The sequence below is a fragment of the Antechinus flavipes genome, chromosome 2 (genome assembly GCF_016432865.1).
Source record: "Antechinus flavipes isolate AdamAnt ecotype Samford, QLD, Australia chromosome 2, AdamAnt_v2, whole genome shotgun sequence".
NCBI classification, from domain to species: Eukaryota; Metazoa; Chordata; class Mammalia; order Dasyuromorphia; family Dasyuridae; genus Antechinus; species Antechinus flavipes.
Window position 1 is genome coordinate 452,245,448 of NC_067399.1, and position 15,720 is coordinate 452,261,167.

Genomic DNA, 15,720 nt, shown 5'->3' on the forward strand with positions numbered 1-15,720 from the left:
CAGTTTGATAACTTTTTGGGCATAATTCCAGATCCTCTCCAGAATGGTTGGATTCGTTCACAACTCCAACAACAATGCACCAGTGTCCCAGTTTTCCCGCATCCCCTCCAACATTCGTCATTATCTTTCCCTGTCATTGTAGCCAATCTGACAGGTGTGTAGTGGTATGTCAGAGTTGTCTTAATTTGCAAGAAATAATAATTTAAAGGAATCATAGATCACCTCTAGAAATAACCACAACAAGTAACATGGTAGGATTTGTGGTTTAGGAATTAGACATAAGGAATGAAGTGGAAAGGGTGGAGATTAAAGGTAAGTATATCAATAAAGAGAGCATTGCAAAATCCAGGTAAGAAGTAACAAAGTCACAATATAGAATGGCAATTGTATGAATAGAGAATCCCTTAGTATTAGGAATAAGTTTTTTTGTTTGTTTGGCTTTTTGTAAGGCAATTAGGGTTAAGGGACTTGCCTAGGATCATACAGCTATGTGTCAAAAGTCAAATTTGAACTCAGGTCCTCCTGAGCCCATAGTTGGTGCTCTACCCACTGCACCATCTAGCTGTCCCAAGCAATACAGCTCTGCAAAGATCAAATGGAGTGTGTTGTGGTGTTGAGTCAGTGCAGATTGTACCATAGTAGGCAAAGATGTGAATGAGACTGGGGGAAGAAGGACAACATGAGTAGAAGTTGAAATATCTCAAACCGCCATGAATCTGGTCCTTCTTGGTTCAGTTTGAAGGGAGTTAGAGAGGATCCTCAAAGCAACCTCTTGTAGTAGAATTTTAGATGAAAAAAAAAAAAAGCTTAGTTGGCCAGAGCTGGAAGGATTCATAGAACATAGGATTTCAGAATTGGATGAAAGTATAATTGCTTCAGAGTGAAACTGATTCCCACCTCTAACCTATCCTGGAAGGGGAGGCTTCTGTGCAGTGAGAACCTGACCTTTTCATATCCTTTGTCTTCCTTATGGTACTGCTCTTCTACCTTTTTTCTGTAATTGAACTGAAGACAACTAGGTGGTTCAGTGGATAGAATATTAGCCTTGGAGCCAGAAAGATTCAAATTCAAATATGGCCTCCAAGACTTAGTGGCTATGTGATCCTGGGCAAGCCATTTAACCTCAATTTGATTCAGTTTCCACAACTGTAAAATGAAGACAATAGGAGTGCCTACCTTGCAGAGTTGTTGTGAGGATCAAATGAGATAATAATTATAACGTGTTTAACATATTGCCTTGCAAATAGGAAAAGCTATATAAATGATAGCTATTATAATTATTACTACTACTACTGTTATTCTCCATACATGAACTATAGACTTAAGGCAATGTAGATTTGGAAAGAACATAAAACACAGAATATTAGAAGGGATCATCTAGTACAACTTTCTCATTTTAGAAGGAAGTGGAAATCTGAGAGGTTATAAATGGGATTAGGGGACAGTTTGGTGCACAGTGGATAGAGTAGTGGATTTGGAGTCAGAAGGACCTTCCCTCAGACACTTGACAGTTAGCTGTATGACCCTGGGCAAGCCATTTAACCCACCTACTCCCCCACCCCTGAAAAAATTTGGGATTGAAACCAGAGACAGTGAGAGAATTTAGGGGCATCAAATACAAGCCAGGCTGGTCCTGTGTTCCACACTAACATAAATTGTGTTTTCTTGTGTAGTCATGGAAAAAGCACTTCCCTTTTCTGGGCCTCAAATGAAGGAGTTGGGTTATAACATTTAAATTTATGATCGATCCAGGACAGGTCCTGGCTTACTTATTTGCATTCTGCTTCCTCTACCCCTAGCCATCACCACGGGTAGCTCACTATATGGTTGACTACCCTTGCCTGTCTGATATTGTTGCTCTGAAATGGGACTATGTACCTCTTCTCTGCTTCATTGCCTCTGGTCCAGCCCCAAATGGTAAGGCAATAAAGGAGGGAGTCTGGGCCCAGGTAGAGGATATTCTGTTTCTCATCAGTCCTGCTGCCCCTCTCTCTGGGGAGAACTTTCAACCATGAAGCTCTTTCTGCCGAGCTTGATTATTGTCCTGCTTCTGGCATTGGGCTCCCCAGGTAACTTGGAGTTTTCTAGAATGGGGAGGAGAAAAGGGACAATATTCTGATGATGAACTAATAAGATAACAAATGGTATTGAACTTCCATGAACAGAGGCCAAATTGCATTAATAAAATCATAGGAAAATTTGATGGATAGAAAGATTAGTACCGGCAGTCAGTAAACTTAAATTTTACTTCTGGTTGTATTGGAAAGGGAATAAGCATTTATATTGTACCTACTATGTCCCAGGTCCTATGCTAAGTACTTTTTACAAATATTATCTCATTTGCCACAACAACCCCTATGAAATATTATTCCCATGTTACAGAGGAGGAAACTGAGACAGACAGGAGTTAAATGACTTACCCAGAGTCACACAACCAGTAAGTGTCTGATCCTGGATTTAAACTTATAAAATTGAGTCTTTCTCCAGGCCTGGAGCTCCATCCATTGAGCTACCAACTGTAGGCTAGCTCTCTCAGTAAGGCAAGTCACTTTTCCTTTTACTTCATTTTCTTCCTTTGTAAAATAAGGGGATAAGATTAGCTGATCTCTAAGTTCTTTTCCAACTCTGCTCCTTTATATTCTATTTTAAAGTCCCTTTTAGTTCTGATGTTTTGTGTTTTTATGTCCTAAAATCCCTTTTTACTATGATATTGTACAGCCTCTCTCTTCTTTGTCTCAATCTAGCTTCTAGCTCTGACATTCTAAATTCTATTTTAAGATGTCCCTTCCAATTTTGATATGTATGTCCTTCTTATTTTTCTGTTTAATATTTGTGTCTCATATTCTAACATTTCATGTCCTATGTTTTAATGAATCTTCCAACTCTGATCTTCTAATATTTTGTCTTCTAAAGTACTGAGACACTTCTAACTCTTATCATTCTATGTTCCATATTCAAAGGTCCCTCTGCCTCTAACATTCCACGTCTTAAGATCCCTTTCACCTTTAATATTCTATATTCTATAATTTAACATGGAGTTTGTTTATTGTTTATTGTTATTTGAGTGGTCCTGTCTGACTCTCTGTGATACCTTTTGGTTTTTTTTTTTTTTTATTTAAACAAAGAAACTGGAATAGTTTTCTATTTCCTTCTTCAGCTCATTTTACACATGAGGAAACTGAGTTAAGTGACTTGCCAAGGATCACACAACTAGTATGTGTCTGAGGCCAGATTTGGATTCAGAAAGATGAGTCTTTCTAATTCCCTGTTGAGTGCCTATCCATTGTACCATCTAGGTGTCAAAAAATGAAATAATATTTGTAAAGTGCCGGTGTTCAATTGTGTCTGATTTCTTCATGACCCCATGGATATAGCAAACACTGTCCATGGAGTTTTCTTTGCAAAGCTACTTGAGTGGTTTGCCACTTCCTTCTCCAGTGAATCAAGGCAAACAAAGATTAAGTAACTTGCCTAAATTCACATGGCTAGTATGTATCTAAAGTTGAATTGGAATTGAAATTTTCCTGATTTTAAGCCCAACATTCTATCCACTGAGCCACCTAGCTATCTCCAACAAGGTATTGCTAGACACTAGAGATACAAAATTAATATCTACTAAGCACCAAATATGTATCAGGCACTATTTTAGGTGCTGGGGATACAAAGACAAAAAAAATTGCAATAATACTTTCAAGGGATGTGCAGTCTGTCAGAGGAAACAATATTACGCTTATAAGTTAAGTAGGGAATAAATACATATTTTTTAAGAAGAAAATTCACTAGCAGAAGGGAGAATAAGAAGGCTTTGTATAGAAGGTGGTAGTTCAGCTAAATCTCGAAGTGAGGAATTGTATGAGAAGGAAGTGAGGAGAGAAGGCATTCCTGCCAGAGGGATGGCAAGTTCAAAGACATGTAAGCAAGAAATGGAAGTGAGGAAAAGAGAGATGAAACCATTTAGGATTCTAAATTCTAGCCTTCTTTATTCTATGTTCTAATATTCTGTGTTCTGTCTTCCAAGGTTCCTTCTAGCTGTGCCATGCTGTGGCTCTGATTGTGGAAAGGGAGAATGTTAAGCTGAATGAAATCCAGCATTAGGTCCAAACCTTCATCTTAACCAGTGCAGTCAGGTTTCTATTTAAAGAAAAAAGGCAGGACTGTGGTAGTGCAAAGGAAAATCCCCTGAATATTTATTGTAGAGAACAGAACACTTTCCAAAGCACCTTTTCATCAGTAGAAAGTCCAGGAAGAAGAAAAGTGATTTTTTAAAGTTCACATAACAAGTCACTGAAAAAGATATAGAGCTTTCCCAATTCTTTTTTTTTTATGATCTCAGTGACTAATATCAATTCAATTCAACCTTTATTAAGGGTCTACTTTATTCAATATCTTTCCTACCCTCTTAGGGAATATCTACACCTAGTGTAAGATTTACCTCTACACTATTTGGTTGAGAGATATTGAACAACTTTCTTTTGCATACTCCCAGGGATGAGGTCACTTCTCTCCCTCTTTCTCATTTCTTTCCCTCTTTCTTCTTTTATCCCTTTCCCTCCTATTTATTTTCATTTTAGGCTAGTTCTGAAGGGAGCAAGTGGGAGATATGAAGACATTCTTCCACCTTCAATTACTTATCAGTAACCTTCAGTTACCTCACAACTTTTTGGGAAGTAGATAGTTACTTGGTACACAGCTGCCTACTTGCCTCAGCCAGCTAGGCTCTGTGGAGATTGAGGACCAAGTTAGGGCAGTCATTCTCCTTCCTTGACAGTGAGCTGTGAGTTACAACATTGCTGGAAAGGTGCTGGGACCTGTAGAAACTTCTGCACACCGAAGGAAATTTTCCTCCACTTCTGCAAAGACAACTCCATGTGCTGCGTCTATTCCTTCATGACGAGGAAGCCTGAGCCTAAACCTGAACCTAAGCCTGAGCCTAAGCTTGAGAATAGCTAGGCCACCTCTTCCATCCTAGCCCAGCTCTCGTCCTAGCCCCATCCCCCAATCCTAGTTTTCTTATGCTATTCCATTAAAGCACCAGCCTCTGGCTCCCGTGTCTGTTCCTCTATTCTGGGGAGGGAAAGGGAAAAAAAAAAAACAACTTTATTAAGCATTTTTGACAAATATAATCTAATTTGATTTTCACAATAATCCTATGAGTTAGAGGTTATAATTATACCCATTTTACAGTTGAGAAAACTGAAGCAAACGGCTAAGTGACTTGCCCAGAACAACACAGCTAATAAGTGTCTAAGGCAGAATGTGAATGCAGGACTTCTTTATTCCAAGGTCAGAGTACTATCCACTGGGCTGCCAGCTGCCTTTCATATATCCCATGATGATAGATAGAGGGAGATAGGTTCAGAGGCTGTACTATTTAGTTCTTATGGGTGTTCATGGGTCTATTTTCCTTAGGGATTGGTAGGCTTTGTCCTGTTCTACCACATCTAGTCCTCCACTCCATTCCTCCCCATCCTGAAAAAATATTCCTCCTCATTTTCGTCTGCCTTCTCCCTTCCCATCTCCATCTTCTTTCCTATTCTATCTCTTTCCTTCCATTTTTCAAACCCATCCTTATTTTCCTGCTTACCATTTCTTCCTCCACATCTTTTTCAGCCTTGACCTTGTCTTTCCCATCTAACTTTGTCTCTATAATTTCCTTCTCCTTCCCTTTCCATGGTCCTCATCATTTCTTTGGCACATCAGAGACTCATAGGGCATGGAGGGGTCCACAGATTATGCATGTGCCTGTGGCCAAGGGAGGGGGGATATGGCAGGCAGAGGACAGCCATGTATGTATGTTGGGAAAGGGGAAGAGTCAGGTCATTAGAATGGCACAGTGTCAATTCCTTTGATGTTTCCAGTGGGAGTTGAATCCAGACTTGCCTCAGGGTTCAATGAAGAGATCACTGACATGGAATTTATTACCATTTAGAGTATCCTCTTTCAGCTTTGTTCTCTGAATTTTCTTCCTTGAGTGGGAGTTGCAAGGAGGAAGATACCATGAAGAATTTTCTAAAACTCAGAGACATCCCATTGTAGAATAAACTTTTACAGGAACTGGTAAGTTTCCCCACTCTAGAAGTCTTCAAGTAGGGGTTGAAAGACCATTTGCCAACAATGTTGCAGAAAGAATTTGTGCCTAGGTTGCATTGGACTGGATGTTTTCTGAGACTACTTCAAGAGATGGAGATGGTAAATTTATCTTTAGTGCTCTCAGCCTCAATCAATTCACACAAATATGTCAGGCACTATTAGATTCTGAGGATACAAATGCAATAGATGAATTGATTCTGATTCTCAACGTGGGGGTAACAAGAACATATATAAGTAGATGCAAAGTAAATACAAAGAGAAAATATACAAATAAATATGAAGTGGTTATATAAAGGTAGTTTGGGAAGAAAGGGTCTAGAAGTTGGGACCTCTTTTTTTGTGCCTTCTCCAGTTCAGTTGGTTTCTTTTCAATTCAACATTACATTCATTAATTACCTTATAAGTACTTGGAAAATTCTAAACCCTCTCTTCTACTCCTACTTTTTCTCTATCCTGTATTTTTCCTTTTTTTTTTTTTTTTAGTCAATGCTTGTCTCTATTTCTATCTCTTTCTGTCTTTCTATGTGTTCTTCTCTCTCCATTTCGTCCTTTCTGTTTCTGTTTCTGACCTCTTCATTTCTATCTCTTTTTCCATCTCCACTTCTGCTTTTGTCTCTGAATCACAACTAAGGTAAGGCAACCTGAGATTTCTTCCAGAGCACTGAATTTGGAATGTGCTGATAGCCTGTGCAGTACTTCGAGAGAACAGAAATAGCAGTTTGGCAAGCAATAGCAAGAATAAGTTAGTTAAAATAGGAAGCAACCACTCCAGAGGCTGGGTTGAGGTCCCCCCTCCTACCTGCCCTGTTTTCTACATATGCTCTGAGAACATATGGAAAGCTTAGCAACTTCTCACTGGTTTCTTGGAGTCTTTTCATTCCTCTAACAGGGCATTTCCAGAGCTCATTCTCCCTTTCCTCCAATTACACTGTAACTCCCAAAAGATGGGGAAGCTAATATGCACACACTTTTATACTCATTTTGAATCCTACCTGCTTCTTTGACATCATGCCTTTTGGAGGCACAGTATTTCACTCCTCTTGAATCACCCCTAAATCCTTAGCCTTGCCCCACTATGACAAACAGAACTCTAGTTCATAGTAATGGAGCACTCCAATCTTCATCAACCCAACTGCTCTGGAAAGAGCTTTCAAGAAACCTCTTTCTTTACTTTGGGTATATTCTGGATCTCTCTAGACAGAGGTGGGATCAAAGTTATATTGATAAAATTAGGATTATTCTTACAGGAAAAATAACCCCAGATGATGAATGCTGAAGGTCATACACAGAGTTAGTAGCAATAGCAAAAACAAAGGTTTTGTCCATATTTTTTCAACTTGGAAGGGCAGGGAAGGATAATGGTAGCTGGGGGAGGGATAACTTTTTCATTTTTTCCACTTTTTAGGTAAAAGGAGGGAAACATACGAAAAAGTCATGTTGTTAGTACCAAAAGAATTTAGAATTAAGTTCTCTTCCCCTCAACAATCATTTATTAAAGGTCTAATATGTGCACCATCCCTGCCCTCTAGGAGCTTGTATTCACTGAATAGAGTATGTCAGAGCTGACAGAGATCTCAGACACCATGTATCCCAGGTTCTCCAGAGAAACACAGACTTTCCTGACTTGCCCATGGTCATATACCAAGTTAGAACTAGAACCAGACTCCTGGATCTAGAGCTGTAAGTGTCCTCAAAGGCCGAGTACTCCTCATTATTCAGAAGAGAAAACTGCTTGGGAGGAAAAGAAGCTTGTCCAGGTTGCGTGTGGTTGACAGATTTGTGCTTCCCATGGAGGAGATGGCATCCTGGATTCATTTAAGGATATTTCCTTAAGTGGTTTTTGGGGAAAACAACTCTACTGGGAAGAAGTTTCTCAGTAAAAGTAATAGTGAGCCCAGGCAGAGCTCTGCTCACATATTCTCTAAGTTTTAGATGACTTCCAACTCTTTTACCTGGATTGTGGGTTGAGAAAATGGGTGGATCTACTGGATTTGATCCTCTCAGGGGGAAGACCCTTCTTTCTGACACTGATCTCATCTTCACTTATCCTTCTTTCTCCCTTCAGAGATATTTTCCCCCCAGTTCAGTTGTAAAAACAATGGCAATTCCTACTACAGATGATATCTATGGAATGCTTGACAGGCTATAAAATAATTTCACAAGCCATAGAATGAATATTCACAACTGCTTTAGGAGAGAGGCAGGTTAGAAGATATCCTTATTTGGCAGATGGATAAACTGAGATTCAGAAATTTTAATTTGAGAAAAGGTAATATATCTAGTGTTTAGTTGAACTGGGATTTGGATCATCCCAGTCCATTTTCTCAGCCCAGGATCTTTCTACCACACTAGGCTATATCTGACCTTTCCTACATCCCTTCATCTTCTGTGTCCTCCTTCCTTTTTCATTCCCTGCTGCTGATGGATACTCCTTCCCTTCTCTGCAGTGAAAGGCAAAAGCAAATGCTGGAATAAAAAAGGATTTTGCAGAGGGCGGTGTCATAATAAAGAGAGATTCTACATTTTCTGTCTAAATGGAAAAAGATGCTGTGTGAAGCCTTCTTACATACCTGATGATATCTTGGGAGGAACATCTGATATGAAGAAAAAGACTTAGAAAGAAATCTTGCCTATTTCATGACCCTCATCTTCAGGAAGGTCATTAGACTGCTGATCCATTAAAATTCTCTTGCCTGCCTCTTGTTTCTGGTTATTTCTTAGAGAAAAAAGGGTTATGCTGTGGGTGGTGGAATAAACCAAAGATGGCTCCCAAAATATCTATTGAACTGAATTGAATAAAATCCCTTGTCCCACTCCTTTTCTCCCTCTACATTTCTTCACTTACTTTGCCAGTTTTAATTCTTATCTCCATGTCACTTAAATTCTCATATATCTCCATTTTGCTATACCATGTTTCAGTCCTACTGGATAGCTCCCTTTCAAAATGACATTTCCAAAATAGAGGCCATTACTTCAATATCAAGAAGATATACCTAAAAATTAGAATTGCCCCAAACAAAACTGGATTACCTTAGCTCACTGTCATTTGAGATGTTCAATGAGAAATTGTATGACCACTTACTTGTAAGGGGTGCTGTCCAGGGAAGATTTACGATCCAAATAAGGGATAAGAGAGATGATCTCTAGAGTCACTTTATGCTCTGAGATTCTATGATTTTGTCATCATCCATGAACTGTATCCTTTTCCCAATATCTCAGTTCTATCAATAATACTGTTTAGTTCCCTGGGATCCAGGCATCAGATTTTTTTCTGTCTTTTCCTTCTCCTTTCTACTTCTTTCTTTCTCTCATTCAAATTCTTCAGAAGATCTAAACAAAATTACTGGGCAAATTACCTCCTCTCTCTGATCCTCAATATTCTTCCTATTTAAAAGAATGATAATAATTCTTCCTTTTTCCTTTCCTTTCCTTTATTTTTTCCTTTCCTTTCCTTTCCTTTCCTTTCCTTTCCTTTCCTTTCCTTTCCTTTCCTTTCCTTTCCTTTCCTTTCCTTTCCTTTCCTTTGCTTTCTCTCTCTCTCTCCTCTCTCTCTCTCTCTCTCTCTCTCTCTCTCTCTGTCTCTCTCTCTCTCCTCTCTCTCTCTCCTCTCTCTCTCTCTCCTCTCTCTCTCTCTCTCCTCTCTCTCTCTCTCTCCTCTCTCTCTCTCTCCTCTCTCTCTCTCTCCTCTCTCTCTCTCTCTCTCTGTCTCTCTCTCTCTCTCTCTCTCCTCTCTCTCTCTCTCTCTCTCTCTCTCTCTCTCTCTGTCTCTCTCTCTCTCTCTCTCCTCTCTCTCTCTCTCTCTCTCTCTCTCTCTCTCTCTCTCTTCTCTCTCTCTCTCTCTCTTCTCTCTCTCTCTCTCTCTCCTCTCTCTCTCTCTCTCTCTCTCTCTCCTCTCTCTCTCTCTCTCTCTCTCTTCTCTCTCTCTCTCTCTCTCTCTCTCTCTCTCTCTCTCTCTCTCTTTCTTTCTTTCCTTTCCTTCTTTCCCAGACATTATGAGGTGAGATCTTTGATAAGTATGCAAAATACAAATTTACAAGATTCTATATCCTGTCCTGTGTTTCTGTCCCCTCCCCCCACAAACCTAAGAGATTGGCAGCTCTGTGTATGTCTACAGAGTCAAGGAGCTCAGAAAATGATCTAAGAAGAGGATAGGTCTTGTCTAGAGTTGTGAACTCTTCAGTGGATAGATATTTATATTTGAGATGAGGGCAAGAATGTGAAAGAAAGAACAGTGGCTCCCTCTGGTGTCTATAGACCAAGAAAAGATGTATGCAGGTTTTTTTTTTTTTTTTTTACAAGGAGTACTTGTCAAACAAATCCTGTAAAACATGGTTGTCAAACATTGGGAACATGACCATAAACAGTTTAGTGGGTTGACATGACTAAAATGCTATGGGTTTTAGACCATTAAATGTGGTTACAATGTTTATTAAATTAAAAAAAATTTCTTTTGAATTATTTCAGTATACAGTTTTGTAGACCAAGAAAAGATGAACAGAAAACAGAATTTGGGAGAAAAAAATGCCTGATGCAGGGAGGTTGAAGGAGAAATGTTAGATGAAGAGAAGAGGAGATAAGAGAAAGAAGAATAAAATGGAAGAAGATCCAGAGAGGCCAGCATGCACCTTTATCCAACAATATCATTACTAAGTCTGTGTTCCAAAGAGATTAAAAAAGGAAAGGACCCATATTTATAAAGCTATTTAGAGCAGGTCTTTTTGGGATAGAAAAGAATTGGAAATTGATGGGATGCCCATTAACTGGAAAATGGCTGAACTTGTTGTTCATTGTTATGTCATATCATTATGTTATAAGAAATGATGAGAAGGATGCCTTCAGAAAAATCTGGAAAGACATATGAACTAATGCAAAGTGAAATGAGCAGAGTCAGGAGAATATTGTACATTTAACAGCAGCATTGTGTAATGATCAATATGAATGACTTAGCTCTTCTCAGCAATACAATGAACCAAGACAATTACAAAGGATGGATAATGTTATCTGTACCCAGAGAAAGATCTGATGGACCTCAAATGCAGTAAGAAAGTCTCTCAAAAGCTAACTGTCAGTTAACTGGCCAGGCTAATATTGATATAGTTGGATACAATCAGATGAGATCTCTTCTCCTGGAGGAGGGAAGATCTGCACAGAGATAATTAGAATAGTTTCATGATGAATATTGTTGAGTGAAGTTCCTAACTCCAAAGGAATTCTGCCAATTCTGGATCCGAATCTACTGGAAATTGATGTGACCATACAACTCTCTAGCTCTTTTAGTCTACTTTAAAATAAAACCCTCAGACCCACAGTGTTGGGTCAGTCATCTGTAACCAGCTATCTGCTTGACTTCCTTAAAATCCCAACTGAAAAATTCCTTTTTGTACAGGAATATTCTCCTAACCTCTCAATTCCTGTGCCTTCTTTCTGTTAATTATTACCTATTTGTCCAATATATAGTTTGCTTTGTAGATATTTGTTTGCATGTTGTCTGCCTTATTAGATTGTGAGTTTTTTGAGCTCTCTAGGTTGTGTGAGCTCTCTAGAGCTCAGTCAGTGTCTGGAACATAGTAGGCACATAAAAATATTATCAATTGATTTGTATTCAGCTACCTATCCTGGGGAAATCACCAGGAGATAGCATGCTCATGTCTTGTTCCTTCCTAGTCTGATGCTATGATCTTATGCAAAACCTTCCTGTTTTTTACATAAGCAAATATCCACTAGGGGTTTGCATGCTAATATCCAACAATATTTTTTTAAATAACTTTTTATTGATAGAATGCATGCCAGGGTAATTATTTACAACATTATCCCTTGCATTCACTTCTGTTCCAATTTTTCCCCTCCCTCCCTCCACCCCTTCCCCCAGATGGCAAGCAGTCCTTTACATGTTGAATGGGTTGCAGTATATCCTAGATACAATATATGTTTGCAGAACCGAACAGTTCTCTTGTTGCACAGGGAGAATCGAATTCAGAAGGTATAAATAACCCGGGAAGAAACACAAAAATGCAAGCAGTTTATATTCATCTCCCAGTGTTCTTTCTCTGGGTGTAGCTGCTTCTGTCCATCTTTGATCAATTAAGGTTCTCTTTATCGAAGAGATCCACTTCCATCAGAATACATCCTCAAACAGTATCGTTGTTGAGGTATATAATGATCTCCTGGTTCTGCTCATTTCACTCAGCATCAGTTCATGTAAGTCTCGCCAGTCCTCTCTGTATTCATCCTGCTGGTCATTCCTTACAGAACAATAATATTCCATAACATTCATATACCACAATTTACTCAACCATTCTCCAATTGATGGGCATCCTTTCATTTTCCAGCTTCTAGCCCCTACAAACAGGGCGGCCACAAACATTTTGGCACATACAGGTCCCTTTCCCTTCTTTACTATCTCTTTGGGGTATAAGCCCAGTAGAAACACTGCTGGATCAAAGGGTTTGATAACTCTTTGAGCATAGTTCCATATTGCTTTCCAGAATGGCTGGATGTGTTCACAATTCCACCAACAATGTATCAGTGTCCCTATTTTCCCACATCCCCTCCAACATTCCCCATTATCTTTCCCTGTCACTCTAGCCAATCTGACAGGTGTGTAGTGGTATCTCAGAGTTGTCTTAATTTGCATTTCTCTGATTAATAATGATTTGGAGCATATTTTCATATGTCTATAAATAGTTTCGATTTCTTTGTCTGAGAATTGTCTGTTCATATCCTTTGACAATTTATCAATTGGAGAATGGTTTGATTTCTTATAGATTAGAGTCAATTCTCTATATATTTTGGAAATGAGGCCTTTATCAGAACCTTTGACTGTAAAAATGTTTTCCCAGTGTATTGTTTCCCTTCTAATCTTGTTTACATTTGTTTCGTTTGTACAAAAACTTTTCAATTTGATATAATCAAATTTTCTATGTTGTGGTCAATAGTGATCTCTATCTAGTTCTTCTTTGGTCATAAATTCCTCCCTCTTCCAGAGGTCTGACAGGTAAACTATCCTATTGGCTATTTCTTAATATCCTCCCTGACTCACTTTGTATTGTCATAAGCATCCCACCACATCTGAAATAGATTTCTTCCATCAGTCAATAAGATTTGTTAAGTGCCTGTGGTAAGTGTTACAAACACAATAAGAGGCAAAAGAAATTCCTTGTCCTTAAGAGCATTCCAATCGAACATGGGAGACAACAAACAAATAAATATGTACAAACAAACTACACATAGGGAAATAGGAAACAATGAATAGAAAGAAGGCACTAGAATTAAGGGTTGGTGGGAGACTTCCTGTAAAAAGTGGGATTTTAATTGGGACTTAACGGAAGTCAGGGAAGAGAATACTTGGACATGAAAAGGGAAAACATTCTAGAAATGGGGAAGAATTGGAAAAAATGCCTGAAGCTAAGAGAGAAGTTTCTATTTGATCCTGGAAATGATAGGAAGCCGCTGGATTTATGGAATTGGATATATGTGTGTGACATGAGAAATGCTTGAACAAATTATGCTATATGAATGTAATGGAATATTATTGAGCCATAAAGAATTATAAAAAGGAGGGTTTCAGGGAAACCTGGGAAGGCATAAATTGCTGCAAAGTGAAGTTAGCAGGACCAGGATAACTATTTATGCAAAAAAAAACCCCACACAATTGTAAGGAAATCAGCTTAAAAGTTTTAGGAAATTTGATAAATGAGATGACCCAAAAGGATTGATGATGAACTATACGGTCTATTTTTTGACATATTTTCTGATCTCAGGGTACAAAATGAGACATATATTTTTGGACATGGCCAGTATGTAGCCAGTGTTATTGACACCCAGTAGATGTTGTTGTTGCTGAGTTGTTGAGTTGTATCCAACTCTTCTTGATTCCATTAGGGGTTTTCTTGACAAATACTGGAGGGGTTTGCCATTTCCTTCTTCAGCTCATTTTATAGATGAGGAAACTGAGGCAAACAGAATTGAGTGACTTGCTAGTACACACAGTAAGTGGGTGAGGTCAGATTTGTATTCATGAAGATAAGTCTTCCTGATTTCAGGCCTGGTGTTCTATCCACTGATTGATCCACCTAACTGCCTAACAGGTGCCCAGTAGGTACTTCAATTCAATTCCTCTCAATAAACATTTATTGTTTTTATTGTTGAGTAATTTCAGTTATGTTATCCCATTTTGTGGGGATGTTCTTGGCAAAGATAATAAAGCATCTTCCTTTTCCAGCTCATTTTCCCGAGAAAGAATTGAGGCAAGCAGTAAGTGACTTTCCCAGGGTAACACAACTAGTAATTGTCTGAGGCCTGGATTTGAAGTTGGGTACTCTTGACTACGGGGCTATGTCTCTATCTACTGCACCATCTAGCTGCCAAAGTCTATTTTAGAGCCTGGGGGTATAAAGATAAAAATGAAACCACACCTGCAAACAAGCTTCTGGATAGAGACGTGTACAAACATAATGATATGTAGAAAACAGATTCATGGTAGCTGAAGAAGCTAAGCTAACTAAGGTTTCATGTTTCATTTGACTCTAATATATTTGTCACAAGCGTTTTGCTTTTCATTTTTAATTTTTTTTTCAATGTGAAAGGAAAGAGAGAAAAAATATATTTTGCTCATTGAAATATATTAAATTTCTTAAAAGGATAATTCCCTTGCATGTGGCCCACTTTGTGTCTGTAAACATAGTTTAGTATCCATATCATTACCTTTTTATACAGCTTGTTACTTCTCACCTCTGCGTCTCAGAATCTCTAGATTCCTTCAAGATTCAATCCAAGAACTACTTTTTATAAGACTTTATAAGCTTAGTTTTTGAATTCCCTGTCACATGATTTCCTTTGTTTAATCATTTTCCAAAACATCCTAACTGTAGGTGTTCCCTAGGGCTGTAGCTTGTTGAGAAATAACTATTAGGAATATAAAGGTGACTGGGAAAGATTTCCTATTGAAAATGAAATTTTAGTTGGGACTTGGAGGAAGCCAGGGAAGTCAGTATGCGGAGATGAGGAGGCATGAGGAATAACCAGAAAAAATGCCTTTTGTCACTGAATCAAAGAATGTCAGAGATTAAGATATAAGAAGGCTGGAAGGTAGGAAGGAGCTAGGTTATGAAAGATTATGAAGAATATGCCAAAAAATTATTTTGTATTTGATCCCAGAGACAATAGGGAGTCACTGGAATTTACTGAGTAGAGTGGTAGGTGGTGAGGGGGTGACATGTTTGTATTTATACACTAGACCAGCCATTCTCAGGTACCCTGGTCCCCAAGTTCTTCTCTGGCTATTCTTTCTTTCTTTCTTGGTGAGATATTTAGGGTTAAGTGGCTTGCCCAGGATCACACAGTTAGGTTAAGTGTCTGAAGCCAGATTTGATCTCATATCCTCCTGACTCAGGGCTGGTGCTCTATTCACCATGTTCATCTAGCTGCCCGTGGCCATTCTTTACCTCATTTCTTACCTGGTCTTAATCACTAAATGGCAATCGCCTCAATCAAACTGAGACCTAGGAAAGATCTTAGCCTAAAAAAAGTTGAATACAACTCAACAACTCAATAGCAACAACAACAACAACACCTACAGGGTCTCCCAATGCATCTGGGGACCATCTTCAGTCATCCTAATCTATATCTTGC

At 38.7% G+C, this 15,720-nt stretch overlaps 1 protein-coding gene across 1 annotated transcript in view; it reads left to right on the top strand.

Moving 5' to 3' along the window:
- The first annotated feature begins 1,953 nt into the window (after window positions 1-1,953).
- The window catches only part of LOC127550463 (defensin beta 118-like), a 66,183-nt gene continuing 52,416 nt past the window's right edge, over window positions 1,954-15,720 (top strand). The window contains exon 1 of the mRNA XM_051979446.1: window positions 1,954-2,069. Coding sequence (XP_051835406.1) covers window positions 2,012-2,069 — 58 coding nt within the window. The 5' untranslated portion in view covers window positions 1,954-2,011. The remainder of the gene's footprint in view (window positions 2,070-15,720) is intronic.